The sequence below is a fragment of the Arachis duranensis genome, chromosome 9, assembly GCF_000817695.3.
Source record: "Arachis duranensis cultivar V14167 chromosome 9, aradu.V14167.gnm2.J7QH, whole genome shotgun sequence".
NCBI classification, from domain to species: Eukaryota; Viridiplantae; Streptophyta; class Magnoliopsida; order Fabales; family Fabaceae; genus Arachis; species Arachis duranensis.
Genome location: NC_029780.3, coordinates 109,401,904 through 109,417,734, shown reverse-complemented (window position 1 = coordinate 109,417,734; position 15,831 = coordinate 109,401,904). Strand labels below are relative to the sequence as shown.

The following is a 15,831-nucleotide window of genomic DNA, read 5'->3' as shown; positions in this document are numbered from 1 at the left end:
AAATCACAAGTTTCTTTCTGCATGGGAATTGTTTTACTGGAGAATTTTAGATTTGTGTGATTGTATGAAAACATGGCTATTATTGCATGGTAAATATGCTCAGTTGATATACGAATAAGAATACCACAATCCTACTTCCAAATAGCTCTGCAATCCTGCTAAAGTGGTGGGACAAGACTTTTTTACACAATAATGGTAGGATCTGAGTATAAATACCATACTTCTCGCCATTGATACGTATTACCTAACTCAGTTTTAGGGATTCGTGTATCATGGTTGCTTTTCTATATCATGAAGTTTCCCACTGAGTTTCTTTGCAGTGTTGCACAGAAGAATTAACTTGCTATTTCTACTCAAGTTTCTTGCAATTATGATCTTCTGGCATGCAACAAGTGCCCTTCACCCTAGGCCTACACCTACAACTGCAACCATAATACCTCTACTTTTAATACCTGAGACCTTGTTTGGTAGGAGTTACTTCATATTATCAGTACCTCTCTTCGAGTAATATCAGGATCACTACTGTTTACATTTTGAATTGGACCTTACATAAATTGATGTAGTACCTCTATTTGTACTAGTCTACTAGCTTAATCACTAGCCTCCTTGATGAACCTCTTCTCCCAATCAATTTCACGTTTGAATTATGATCCTACATATCATTATTGTTCACATACTATATATTCAATGATATTTTGTATTTTGAAATCATATACATAGCGGATGAATCATTTTCATGCTTCTTTTAAGTTTTATTGATTTATACTATCAAATAATATTTTTTAAAGGCAATAAATTTTATCAATCTAACTGTTGAATTATGTTATAATATCTTAATAATAAAGTTTAACAAATTAAAAAAAATTTCGAATATCAATAGATATGTGATTTAATAGTTTCAATTATTGAATTAATGAAAATTTTCGTGCGTAAGAAATTATTTGCCTATTCACAAGTGTAAATCGTAAACCAAGACTTTAACCAAATGTTATATATATATAACGTACGTGTTGATATAGCCTATAGGGTTGGTATAATTTTGGTTTAATTCTTAAGTCAATTATTATGATGCGGATGCTATGAATCTATCTTTATGATTACCGTACCGCATATTATATATGTGGTGTTCAGTCACATCTAAAGTTAAGAGTACGCTTTGCGCATGATAATTGTTTATGGTTCCATCTAGATCAGTAGCATGCTTATTAGCTTGTATGGTAGTTGTCACATTTGCATATATAGAGAGTAGGGACAAACTTGATTTTAAACGTATACATATCATTTACGGTAATGTAATGTAATGGAGAATTATAATTTATGAATGCTAAATAAAGTAAATTTTGACTCTTTTTAATTAATTTTTTTTTGTTATCAAATATTTTTATATAATTTATTTAAGTGATGATATATAGTAGCTCATGATTATTATTGTTTGAATATAACTGCTGGATTTAATTAATTCATCAACATAATGATTGATGGAGAATAATAGTAGTTAGCATGTTAGTATTTATATTGTATTAAAAAATACATAAAGGTGAAACTTATGCTATAATAGCAAAAAGATATGACTTATTATACCAACTAAAATTGAAGAAAATAAACCAAGTAGGATTTGGCGATTTGCCATTGCCATGCATATGTTTCTTTCAATTTACGTTTTCGAAAAATATGGAAGGAAAGAAAGAAACATGAGGCAGTAGTAGTGGCCCCCCATTTTTCTTGTCTGGCGTTAGAATCAGTGCTAACATTTTGAGTAGTGATAAATGAATTTGCATTTGGCCATAACAAAAAAGATTGCCCTTTTAATAAATATATTGCACTACCTTTTTTTTTTCTCCCTCTCCTTTTATGCTAAGGGGTGTCACCTTTTCCTACATATATCAAGCCCATTTTTTTCTCATCAATCAGTGACTCATATCTAATTATTAATAATAATTGAATAATGCATCATCAATCATATATATATGGTATTTGTGACAATGCATGGGCCAAAGAGTCAGCAATTTCAGAACACAAAACCCTTGAAGGACACGCAGAAACAAACAGATCCATAAGCGAAACAAGTGTTACTCTAAGCAGCTAAACATCATTAAATTGGTCAGACACACCCATCTAAGGTCTCAATCTTTTTACCTGTTTCCACTTTCCACCATAGCTAGTTAAAAACAATCCACGTCACTTAATTATTAATTAACTTTTTGAATTTTCACTCCCGCTTATTTCTTCTTTCTATAGAGTGTACTAAATACTTAATAGTTTATGCATCAGAACTGCCATATTCATGTTAATTACTGCACACAGCATTTGATGCTATTGATATATTAAAGCATGAAAATATTTCTCGCTGTTGAATATGGTACGCATAAAATAAACACTTCTCCTAACGCATATGCATGCATGCATAAATTGAAAAAACAGACTCATTCATTTTAAGCTTTATTATATATATATATATGCAAGACATTTTATATATACTAATTTCTCTAACTTCTTGGAGGTATTGTACTTTAGCATGTTACTTCATTTTGTTATTTAAAAAAATAATAGTAAGAAAGAAATAAAAGGAAAGGAAAAAGGGTAAAACTCTCGCATATATTGAAGTTCACGTTTGCATGCAAAAACACATACATTTTAATTGAAGTTAATAAATAAGAAAATGATTGCAATCTTGCGCTAGATAACAATCTCAAACTTCCATGAAGCAAGAACCAAATACAATATGATGATTCTCTGACCATATTCCACTCCTTATCTCACTAGGTAGTTCATTCAACTGATGTAAGCGTCATGCATGTGCCTTTTTAATTTTTATAATCCTCTTACGTAATCTTCTAGGTAGGTACGACAACAGCATCTGTATACGTTTATTACTTTATAACAAATTTCAGTAAATTAAAATATAAAAATATAGTATATATAGTATGATTCATATAAGATTAACAACTCTTGTTCATGTCTTCAAATGCGGGAAAAGATCAGTGATCTCATTTAAATCAAATTTTATGAAACATTAAGCGCAACTTATTTTATTTCGTCACTGTAATTTTAAGGTTATATAGCCTCGGATGTTATTATTAGCATAAATAAATATTATTATATATACCATCAATATATATGTAATCTACTATATATATAATGAGTTAGTTTTTTTTTCTATTTAAGTTTCTTATTTTAATAGAAAAATTAGTATGTTTAATATTATTTTTATAGATTTTTTTAATTTTTTTTAAAAATAATAAAAATCATCTCAACTTTTAGCACATATTAATCATTATCATATAAAAATTAATTCTAAAATAACTACCGTGAAAATCATATAAAAAACAAATTTTGGTTTATTGCAGCACAAAAATATTTTACCATTACTCATATTTCTATTAGCATAGTATAGAAATTCGCATATATAAAATAAAAATCAGAATTATAGAACATTAATTTATTACAGAACAATAAAAACTAAAAGCATCGTAAATAATCAGAATTGAAAATAAAAATATATACAAATAGCACATAAATATTGAACATAGAGCAATAATACAAGTAATCGAAATTAATATTCTAATAACCCACACTAATAATTTGTCAGAATCATTAAAAAAGGTCATTTATACCTACTCCTCAATTACGTTTAATGGAGGAAAAAAAAATCTAATTCGCACAAATTTAATTCATTTCAACTATAATTTTTTATTGTCATCGAAAATTTGTATATTTAACAAAAGTTTATGTTCAATTTCATAAACACTGTGTTTTAGGTTAAAAAATTGTAAAACAAAATGTAATTAACCTAAAATTCTAAATAGGATGCATAAAAATGCAGCCTAATATAACAAAAAATGGAAAAAAGAAAATGGAGCGTTTGAAAGTGAGACGTTCATTAAAAGAGAGAACGAACTTTTGAATATAGCAGTGAATAGAATTTTATTTTAACAACTTGATTACACTTAGTTAGTAAAAGAAATTAAACACCTAGGATTTTGAACATAAAATTTTAACGCAGATTTAAATCTTAAAACTATTCGACCTACTAAAAATTTTATACAACGAATTAAGTTGTTTAAAATCGAAAAATTTTAAGAATTAAATCTAGACGGCGGTAGTGGATGGGCCAGGCGAGGGAGAATCTGATCACGTGAAGATTAGAACGGTCTCCAAACGGCCCCATGTGACATCGTCTGGCGCATGTCTCCCGTCCAAAACGACGGCGTCTCAAAGCATGAAGACGGTAACAGTTTCATGCACCAACGTCTCCATTATGCTCCTTCCAATCTCCATCACCAACCCTTCTTCTCTTTCCTCCTTCACCTTCCTCTCCATCTCCTCCATTTCTATCAACCCATCAATATCCTCCAGAACCTCACACTTCGCGCCTGGGAAACTCCGAACCTTCCTCCACACAGTCTCCACCAACAACCCACGCTCCTGTTTTCGTCTTGCCAGAATCTCCGACAGCAGTTCATCGACCAAGTCGAATAGTAGTCTCCGGTTACAGCGAGGACCCAGTTGGTCCCTCTGCGTAAAGATGCAACCTTTGTCGGGATTGGATGATGGGTAATGATGCTCGAGGTTGTGAAAGAGTGAAGGGTCTAATGGGTGGGAAAGAGAGAACCATTGGTATTGGATTTGGGGTAACGTAGCTTTGCGCAACCCCGTGCGGCTTAGTATGCTTGTGATGTACTCAAATTCTGGTCCTTGATCGTCGGCTGCGGTGGTGGCGGTGCCGGCGGTTGTGGCGGTGGCGGGTGTTTGAATTGCATCTTTTTTGTACTTCTGGCGGGCATAACTTGATAACTGTGCGCTGCTGCGTTTTTGTTCTTGAGTATCACATGGCTGCAATATTTGGTTAATTGTTGTTAAAAACCTTAATCCACACGCAAACTATAATTAATTAATTTAACTAGTGACGAATGATTAAAGAAATCTAATTAATCAAACATATAGATGACGAAATTAAAAGGAAAGGACGAAGTTTTAATATAGTTAGATAGATTTACAAGCTAGCACTAAAGTACCAAAAAGATGTACATATTTAAAAACACAAACTTGTGAAGGGTGAGTCTTGACAGGGAGAAGATTTGGAGCTGTATTGAGAAGAAGGTTGCTTGAAAGTGGATGAGTTGATCTGTTCTTGGTCTTGGGTCTTGTTGGCGAGAGTGTACAGGCAACAAATGACTCTTGTTGCTTCTTTCTTATTGATGATGTCTGTGGAGCAGTAGTCCTATTCACCCCTGATCCCAACTTCTCAGTAGTCCTGCTTCTCTTGCATTTTGGAGCTGATGATGACTTTTTGCTCTGCAAATCATCTTTTGAGCTTAATTGTGTTTCAATCTGGTGAGCAATAGGAAGTGGAGTAGTAGTAGGTGACGATGATAACGGCTTTTGATCTTTTGGGGTAAGAGGTGATGATGGTTTTGTGATGCTGTTTGGGTTATTCTGTTTGGAGTCAACGAATCTGCTGAGTCTTGGAGACTGCTTCCCCGGGCTGCAAGCTTCATTCACAATCACATTCACATTCACATTCACATTACTACTCGTCTTTGTAGCTTTCTTGAATCTGATTTGTTGGACCACAGAAGATTCTTGCTCTCTGTTCTTAACAGTGTTGGTTATGTCAGTTATCCCAACTCTCCTGTTTACACTTTCCTTAACCTGCTTCACAATTTGCCTTGCATAGTGGCTTGGACTTCTGCTGCTACTACTATTGTTGTTGTTCTCATCAAATTTCCTCTTTGAAAATGAGAAGCGAGGGGTTTCCAAGTAGTTCTCATCAACCCCAATGTTCTCCTTGTTGATTTGCAAAGAGAGTCTACTATGCTCAACATCTGATCTTCTTGGAGTATCAGACAAGGAACGAATGGTTCCTATGCTGTCTGTGCTGTGTCTGTGTCTCATTATTTGGATGTGGTGATGCTGCTGCCTTGCTTTAGGGTTATGATGAACTGGTGGATTATTGTTATTGTTGTTGCTTCTTCCATGTTTGTTATTAATTATTGGAGTGGAGAGGGTTGAAGAAGAGGAGGAATTAGGAGAGGAAGAGTTGTTTTCAGGAAGAAGATCAAGCCCCATCAATCTTGCAACCAATGTTGGTGTCTTGGTTCCCGGAGAGAAGCTCATTTCCGAGGAGAAATCACTCGAATAATTTCCTGATCTTGTTCTTGTCATGCTTCTGCTTGTTTTGATTCGAATGTTCTTCTGTATTTTCAAGAATTGGTACTGTGTTAGTAGTTCTAAAAGTTGGTAAAAATTTGTGACATGTATGAAATAGACAAGTTAAACTAATAATTAACAAGTTACCGGAATTTGTAAATGTTGTTGTTCTTTTGAGGAAGCAGTACCATGTTGTGACTCCAAACTATTCCTTGGTCCTTGAGCACCATCTGATGATGATTTATAGAGGGTTAGATGCAGAGACAATAGTATATTATAGAATGTATATATAGTAATAGTACCTTTGGAGAGACATTGTGAGATGGAAGAGGGAGACTTGTGTTGATGTTGGTTTATGGAAAAGTGAAATGGATGGAAATGGAAGGTTTGAAAGAGAGAACACATGCAACCAGAAGAAGTAGAAGCCTTGGAGGAGGAGGTGGAGGTGGAGGTGGAGGAGGAAGAGGACCTTCCAAATGCAGGAGCAGGCCAATACCACCAATAGTCCTTCCCCATAATAATTGGTTAAACTTGTTCCTTCTCTTATCTTTGAAAACAAACTAGTGAAAATGACATGCAGAGAAAGAGGGTGCTTATTAGCTTGTGAGTTTTGTATTTGGTGGCATATATATGATGATGATGATGATGATGATGATGATGCAGGTGCAGGCCAGGCTGATTAATGAGCGACAAAACCGGATCCCTTCCAAGGATCTATAAAAACGGTCACATTTGCATATCTATCTGTTAAGACAACTACAAGTACGTCATCACCTTTTCAAATTTCTTTTTCCTTCAACTCTACTTTTCTGTGTACTATTAACCCCTCATTTTTCAATAATATAAATTCCTTGATGCTATATGAATTATGAAATATTTCACTCTTAATATATATATAAGGGATCAACAATTTTTATGATTTGTAGTAATCAAATAATCATCAATAATAATTTTAATAGTGTGAAATTGGTATAAAATTTTATCTAATAACTTTTTTTTATTAATTATATGTTTGACAAAATTTAATAAAATTATTGATCCTATATATATTTCTTATTCTGTATGACAAGTCAAGAAGCATTTCTCTCTCAAATAGTATATAATAGTATTTTCTGATGCACTCACTCCCAAGTTGTAATTAGCAGCCAAAGACTATAGTAGTATCTCTCTTCAGCTGTTAATTAATTAGATGGTATATTTATATGAATATATATGTTGTTAATCCCGTGATTGGTACGTGTATACAAATGTGAGGTGATCGTTATTATCATCTGGTTGAAGCAATTAATGCAACAAGCTTAATAATGTATTAGGGATCTGTGACTTCAACCATGCCGCGTTTGTTTCAAAAAAAATACTCCCTCTTAATTAAGCTAAGGCTTTATTTGACATGAACTAATTAATGAATGTCACTTTTGGTTGATATCAGAAATTAATTTAAAATACTACAATTATAGACTTATAGTACGACGACTTAATTATTATTAGTATAATAACGCTCGAGGGATCCACTGCTTAATACTGTTCTTTTACTTGTTCGTAATTTCATCATCATATTCATACTAAGTAGTATCTTATATATTCTGAACATGCATGACTTTCAGACACGTGTTCCAACGTTAAGAAAGTAAGAGACAAAGAGCAACACTGACCAAAAATATGTATATTCTTTATTATTATTTTAATTTCCTATCAGCCAACTTAAACCATTGAATAAGTTCAGCTTCAAAATAATTAACTCTGAGTGAATCCAACAGTCTTAATTACTCACTAACAGTGATAGAACTCACATGAAATAATTCATTTTTCTTTATTATGAATTTATAATAGTAACTCAAATTCCAGAACTCTTAAACAAAATTTCCAATTTGGGACTTATAATAGTAAGTTAATAACCACACATGGTTACTCAGATTTGATCCAGAGATGACAAACTACTCCAACGATCAATTATACTTATTTAATTGGTATATTATATTTTATGCTTTTCGTACACTTCTCTAAATAAAATATTTCTTTTCAGATAATAATGTTTTCCTTTATACATTAGACTAGAAGAAGAAAGACGATATAATATAACAACAAAGGTGCGTAAATCTAAAATCTCTGAACTGAAGGGCCCCTTCTGAAAATAAAGGCTCACAATTCTTGATATATATGGATGAGGACAATTTCTAGCTACCATCAGCATGCTATTGCAGCTCTAATTAATACACAACTAGCTACTTGATATTTTATTATATTTCTAAAAAAATTATACTCCTTCTGATTTCAAAAAATTATTTAATTTTAAGTGCTACTACAAATTTAAAAGATTGATGTTTATATTAATAAATAGTTGTAATATATGAAGAGTAATGTTATGAAATCATCAAAATTTATTATTTTTGTTATTATTTATATTTATATTTATATGTGTTTATACATTAAAAATATATATATTACACTTATATTTATTAAAATTTATAAACATAAATCAGTATAATTTGTATTCATATTTTTTAAAATGTATACACATAATTTTGGACTAATATTTAAAGCAATAATTTACATCCATATTTATATGTGTTTGTACATAAAAAATATATTATCAAAATTTATACACATAAATTAATATAATTTATATCTATATTTTTTAAAATTTATATAAATAAATAATAATTTAATATTTATTATGACCAAATAATAATAAAAATTATTAAAAACTGATGGTTCATAAAATTTCTCATATATAAATTAATAATTAGAATAATTGGCCTGGTTTTAAAAATAATTAAGAAACATCTTACATACATCAAGTATAGGGTAAAATTGGTGCACTACACGGTAATAATATTTGCTGCACTAAGAAGTAAATAACAAGGATTTGACCCAAGTCTTAATTTGGTGACAGAGCATTAATGTCAGAAATGACACCTTTCATTCGCTTACCCACTCATTTTAAGCTTCTTCTCCACCCAATTTATGTACCATGCATCTGATCCTCTCTTACAATACCTAACAAAATTTAATGCCAATATTTGTTTTTTCAATTGTTGAATCAATGAACACACATATAAATAATAAAAGTCCCTCCCTTCAGTTCCTTTCAGCTCTGCTACAGTCCAATTCAATTGCAAGCATATATAATTGAATTGATGATATCTGTTCTATTAACCCCATGTGTTCAACTTAAACATTGTTCACACGAATCTCAGACACAAATAAAAATGGACCCATCATAGAGACCCCCCTAAATTTTGTACAACATGTGAATGGATCAAAATTGGTGACCACGGTGAATTTTGTTTGCAACTATGCCGACAGGTTAAGCTGCTGAGAAAATTACCCACTCATTGTCATTAACTAGGTAACACTTTGGTTAAAAATCACCAATTGGTCCAAGCCCACAAGACAAAATCTAAACAAATTTGTATAAAATTACAATTAAATTTAGAACAAATAACCAACATAGTTTTTGGTCGAGTAATCAATTCATTCTTCTGTTTAAGTAAGTGTCAAAAAATTTAAATCATACCTTGTGCATGAGTAACACATTGACCAAGTAGCAAATCCTTAAATAAAATTCAGTCGAATTAGACGACATCATTGACCAAAAAATATAAAATGGATTTTTATATCAACTGTAAGCCTAAAACACTTAAAATACAAAATTATAAAGTAGTAATTTTGGAGAAAATTATCTTGATAGAGTCGTCATAAAAAGAAAAATACATAAAAGAACAAAGTAAATATGACAATCATAATCTAAATTCTAGAACGAATTAATTAAATTAATTTTTTTACTATATGCTATAAATAAAAGGGTTTAACATATATTTAAGAATATCTTTTATAATTAAAAATTTAATTTTGATGCATAAAACCGTTTTACACTTACATCGTCCAATCACTAACTTAAAATTAGGAGATTCGGTTTGATATTCTGGGGTAGTGGTGTTATAAATTTATGTTCCATGACTAAAAAAAGTAACCCTATTATCGTCTCCAAGGCATACACTCATGTCACATAGGTTATCTTGGTTGCCTTAGCTTATATATTACAACATGTAATCATGTAAAAAGGGACCACAAACACATCCCCTATTTATCTATCTTTGGTTCAAATGATTCTGTTACCTATATTGATACTACATTATATATGTTTCCCATATATCTTCCATAGCTGTGTTTCTCAGTGATTGATTCATTATATAGACTGGTCCCAATGTCTTTATTTTTTTTTCTGGCTCCGAAATTATTTAACTGGAAATTGCGACTTCACAAAAATTATTAAAGAGAAAATATTCAGTTTGGTCTTTAAAGTTACACTCAAATTTCAATTTAGTCTTTAAAATTTTAATTGCCTTAATTTAGTCTCTAAATTTTTCAAATTTTAATCACGTTAGTCCTGCGGTGACTTCCGTCACAAAATCAATTGAAAAATTTAGGAACTAAATTGAGGCAATTAAAATTTTAAAGACTAAATTAAGACTCGAATGTAATTTTAGAGACCAAACTAAATATTTTCTCATTATTAAATGCTACTCAACTTGATGGAAAGAAATCATTATGAACGTTCATAATAACACAAATTTGTAACCATACAATCAACTTATTTTGTTTTAACTATTTTCATGTTGTGTATTAAATCTCAGTAATCACTAATTAATAGGCACATTTGTTTTAAATTCTTAATAGAAAAAGGAAGACTTTGGCTGCTTCATACACTTTTGGTAGAACACAAGTCTGTAGTTTCTTTTGCTAAAAGTATCCCAAAAAACTATCCTTTACTTAAAAAGCTATTATTTATTGGTTGATAATGATTTAAAATTTTAATCCAGTAATTAGCAATTTATGCCTTTGTTGTTTGATGCTCATACTAGTTTCATGCATCTTTTGAAAGAGAATTTTTTGTATGCTTTGAATGAAAGCAAATTAGAACTCACAATCATAGCACATTTTTAAATGCTTTAATAATGCCATGCCAATAATGGCCTCATCCTAACATATATGCTAGGCTTCAATTCATTTCTATAAACTTCAAATAATTGAATATAGCATGGTGAGTTGGTGACTGACACGAGAACATGATTCTGGGTTAAAATAATTTTAACTAATAATATCTCTAATAAATTAACAATTATTTCGAAACTAAATTAAACTTGCAATCCGTTATGTTGATTAGCGTTGTAGATTATGAATACAACACGTCAATCCGTTATGTTGTAAGATTCAGTTTCTGCCCAAAATTTAACAGATTCCCTCTTTTATTATTCATGAATCATGATGTCCCTCTTATTACATAGTTTTATTATTTCACACTAAAGAGAGGGAACTGTTCTTTCAATTTTGAAGTTACGAGCCTGCTACACATACAAGCAAAAAGGCCCTACAAGTTTTACAAGTTTCCAACCTACACATCATTCACACGCGCACTCATCTCACTTTGAATGGAGCGTAAATTACACGCGTCCCACTCAAACGGTTTCTCTTCGTAAATAGCACTCCTTAATGGCGCACTCTTTCACTTCTCCAACCCGTTCAAAGAAAACACAAATCGTCCATTTTCGAGCAACATTCCAAACTGCAGAGATAGCACTTGTCGCGAAGATCAGAACTCTCCATCAACACAACGTAGAACTCTCGATCAAGAATCTCAAGAAAAAACGAAGTTATAATACTCAAGGTACGTTATGTTACTATTTCACTCATATTCTATATTTTTCAGATTTCGAAAACGAAGAACTAAGTTTTATTGTTCTTCTACATTCTTCTAGGTTTTACTGTTCTTGTTCTAAGTCTCATTTTACAGTTTTTAATATTCTACTTGTTCTACGTTTTACTGTTATTCTTGGTTCTAGGTTATAGTGTTCTTCTTAGTTGTTCTAAGTATTACTGTAGTTATTTTTCTAGTTCTTCTGGTAATTGATTGTTTGGAATATAATGCGTAATTTGCTGGGTGTATATGGAGTAACTTGTTGGGTGTATATCACATACTTTGTTGGGTGTATATTTCTGAACTGATATACTGTAATATATTCAACAGTTGCACTGTTCTAATATTTGATTGTCCATGGGTGTATATTACTTGACCTTGTAATGTTGCTTGTCCTTGTATATTAATGCTTGTTTGAGTGATATCTGACTGATATCTATGGGTGTATCTGACTCATATCTATGGGTGTATCTTGTTTATATCCTTAGGTGTATCTTGCTGATATCTATGGGTGTATTTTTCTGAACTAATATACTGTAATATATATTCAATAGTTACACTGTTCTAATATTTGATTGTCCATGGGTGTATATTACTTGACCTTGTAATGTTGCTTGTCTTTGTATATTAATGCATGTTTGAGTGATATCTGAATGATATCTATGTGTGTATCTCACTCATATCTATGGGTGTATCTTATTTATATCCTTGGGTGTATCTTGCTGATATCTATGGGTGTATTTTTCTGAACTGATATACTGTAATATATATTCAACAGTTTCACTGTTCTAATATTTGATTGTCCGTGGGTGTATATTGCCTGAACTTGTAATGTTGCTTGCCCTTGTATATTAATGCATGTTTGAGTGATATCTGACTGATATCTATGGGTGTATCTGACTCATATCTATGGGTGTATCTTATTTATATCCTTGGGTGTATCCTGCTGATATATATGAGTGTATTTTTTATTTCAGAAAAAATGGCAGCCATAAACCAAGTTGGAAGAAATGTAAGTGTGCTTAGATGAAATAAATGTCAGCTGGGTAAATGTGTTTAAAAAGTAAATAACTCTATATTACATTTCTCAATTAACATGGTTGATTAAACAGAATATTCTTTTTAACTGTAGGACGAGATGGACCACTTTAGAGTGGAATATGCTTTCAGGATTCTATTCCATGACATGAATCTAGACAAAGCTGAAGTCATTAGGAAAAGTAATGCAATAAGACTGTCCAAGCCATCCTCGTTTTTATTGAGTCCATATTGTCAGATAGATTCTGAGGATATTGACACTGTTTAATGTAAATGTTATATAGTCCTGTAACAAATTGAACACATGCTGTAAAAATTTTCCAATTATAGTTCTGTTTATTATAAAATTTCTTTCAATAATTAAAATCTCTTTGCTGTATTCAAAATGTATGAATTACAGGTACTATAATATGAAGGAAAAAAATCAAACTAAATATACATCCATAACTTGCCATTTTTTACACCCAAAGAACGTTGAATATACACCAAAAAATCTATCCCCTTGATGCTTTATCCCTAAAACCGTAAACACGAAACACTTAAAACCTAAACCCTAACCCGTACCCCGTAAATCATAAAACCCTAAACCCTAATACCCAAAACCCTTAAACCATTGTAAAAAAAGAACTGAATAAGCGAGCTGTTCCGGGTGATGTACTTGTTAAAAAATGAATGCATGCTCTCGCTCCTTTGTGTGCTTCTCATCCCTGTTCAGAAGTGGTGATCCAGATAGATTGGAACCCATATATGACGGTCTTCATAGAGATCTACAGAATACACCCAAACACAGACTATAAATACACCCGAAGAAAATTAAATTTACACCTCTACTGCAGATTTTAAACAAACATTACCTGAAAACCACTTGTTGTCCACAAGACCAAAATTCAGCAGAAATTCATTCCAATTCCTATCAAATGAGTCTTTACTACGAGAGTTCCAGACAACTTCGCTCATTTCTTGTTCAATTTATGCATGTCCCTTGTACCCGTTTAATTTGCTTGGAATCTTCTTCATGATGTGCCAAATACACCAACGGTGAATTGTTGTTGGCATACAGGCCTCTAAAGCCTTTTTCATTGATGCGCATTAATCGGTGAGAAACCCTTTCGGAGCATTTCCTCCCATGCAACGAAGCCAACATTGAAATAACCATTTGAATGGTTCAATTTCTTCATTTTTCATCAAAGAGCATCCAAGAAGTGTTGACTGACCGTGATGATTCACCCCTACAAAAGAACCACAAACCAAATTATACCTGAAACAAATTACCATAGTGCAGAATGGAAAATCATTACGTACACCCAACAAATGCTTTGTATACACCCAAAAAACACCCAATATACACCTCTGTGGCAGATTCATAAAACACATTAATTTAGAATCATAAAAAGGGACAGTTTATTACTTGTTTGTATTGTATATAGTGTCAAATGAAATAACATCTCCGAAATACTTGTTCCTGTAAAATTTTCTAGCATCTTCAAGGGTGGTAAAGGTCATTCCAACATTCGGAATAAACTGGTCATCAACAACAGAGAGAGGCTGCAGAATACACCATGTCAAAAACTATAAATACACCCAATCATTGGTAATATAATACACCCGAGCGGCACCAACTCAACCAAAATGACAATAAAAGCCATAAGCTGTAAATACACAGGCTGCAGAATACACCATGACGAAAACTAAAAACACATCCAATCATGTCTCATATAATACACCCGAACGACAACAACTCAGCTAAAATAACAGAAAAAGCCATAAATGTAAATACACCCACACTACCGAAACAAATACACCCAAAGAAAGCTCTGATCTACATCCGAGCGTCTGCTATAAATTTCAGATAATCAATCAAATACATTACATTCAATCCACAGATTTATGTTGACGCGTTAGTCTCACAGTCAATATTCACGAATTATTCAGCTACACAATGCTATACAAATTACTGTAACAAAATTCAGAGTAAACGTATGTAAATCAAACCTCAGGAACTTCGTTAGATTCAAATTCATAATCCACTTCCCCCTGAGAATCTGAGGTTGAATCATCCATTATCTTCAAAACGAATCCAAACTTTGATTTCAGTAAACAAAAATCTATAGAAAACAAAGCTAGAGTTAGAAAGAGAGAAGAACAAAAAGAAGAAGAACGAGAAGAAGAACGAAGAAGAAAACAAATCTAGAAATAAGGAGAGAAGAACGAGAAGAAGAAGAATGATAAAGAGAACGAAGAAGGAAACAAATCTTTTAAATTTGTTAGTTACATATACGCGGGATCTTTATATAACGTGTGTATTGGACGTAGGGCATGCAGCGCGTTTTGTGGGTTTATTGCTTAATGAACTTGTAAAGCATACAAGCCCTAATGGCTTGTATGTAGAGCTTTTCTGTTGAAGTTATCCTTTTCCGCAGGGGGATTTGAAAAATCCAAAATACTAAAATATTGTATTTGTGAGTGTCTTTATATTTATACCCTGAAATATAATTACTAAATAGATTTGTAAATAAGTGTTTAGCAGCATTCATTTTTTTAATTTCGAGTTGGTTTTTAGAAATAATGACTAATGATTAGAGGAGATCTACATCATATATAGAGTATAATAATATCGCTTAATTCATATAGTCGATTCTATTTAATAAGATAAGATTTTATTGTTACTGTTTTAAAAATAAACACAATTTTATTTGACAGTTGAGGAAAATTGAAAGCGCTAAGTAGCTTTCATAATATAAGTTTTAGGAAAAGGAACGTCTCTTTAGTTTTGAAAATAAAATAATACAAAATATTAAAAAAATATTAAAAATAAAATATAAAAATATTGTAATTTAATATCTTTATATATATGTAATATTTGTTAAACATATAATTTTGTGTTTTATATTTATATTTTAGTATCCTATACTTGTAAATAAATATATATTAATAATTACTTTAAT

At 31.5% G+C, this 15,831-nt stretch overlaps 1 protein-coding gene across 1 annotated transcript; it reads right to left on the bottom strand.

Moving 5' to 3' along the window:
* Window positions 1-3,894: 3,894 nt before the first annotated feature.
* On the bottom strand, window positions 3,895-6,877 carry LOC107466876 (uncharacterized). Its single transcript, XM_052254384.1, has 4 exons — window positions 6,453-6,877; window positions 6,298-6,380; window positions 5,047-6,216; window positions 3,895-4,833 (listed from the first exon to the last, which is right to left on the bottom strand). The coding sequence occupies exons 1-4, from the start codon at window positions 6,664-6,666 to the stop codon at window positions 4,213-4,215; spliced, it is 2,088 nt and encodes a 695-aa protein (XP_052110344.1). The 5' UTR covers window positions 6,667-6,877; the 3' UTR covers window positions 3,895-4,212.
* Window positions 6,878-15,831: the final 8,954 nt, after the last annotated feature.

Bases quoted from the DNA above. Each gene is read 5' to 3' on its own strand.
- LOC107466876 (XM_052254384.1), bottom strand. From the start codon at position 6,666: ATGGGGAAGGACTATTGGTGGTATTGGCCTGCTCCTGCATTTGGAAGG. The intron at 6,217-6,297 runs GTAACTTGTTAA...CTACTAACACAG, and splicing joins AACAACATTTACAAATTCCG to TACCAATTCTTGAAAATACA. The intron at 4,834-5,046 runs GTTTGTGTTTTT...CAAATATTGCAG, and splicing joins TCAAGACTCACCCTTCACAA to CCATGTGATACTCAAGAACA.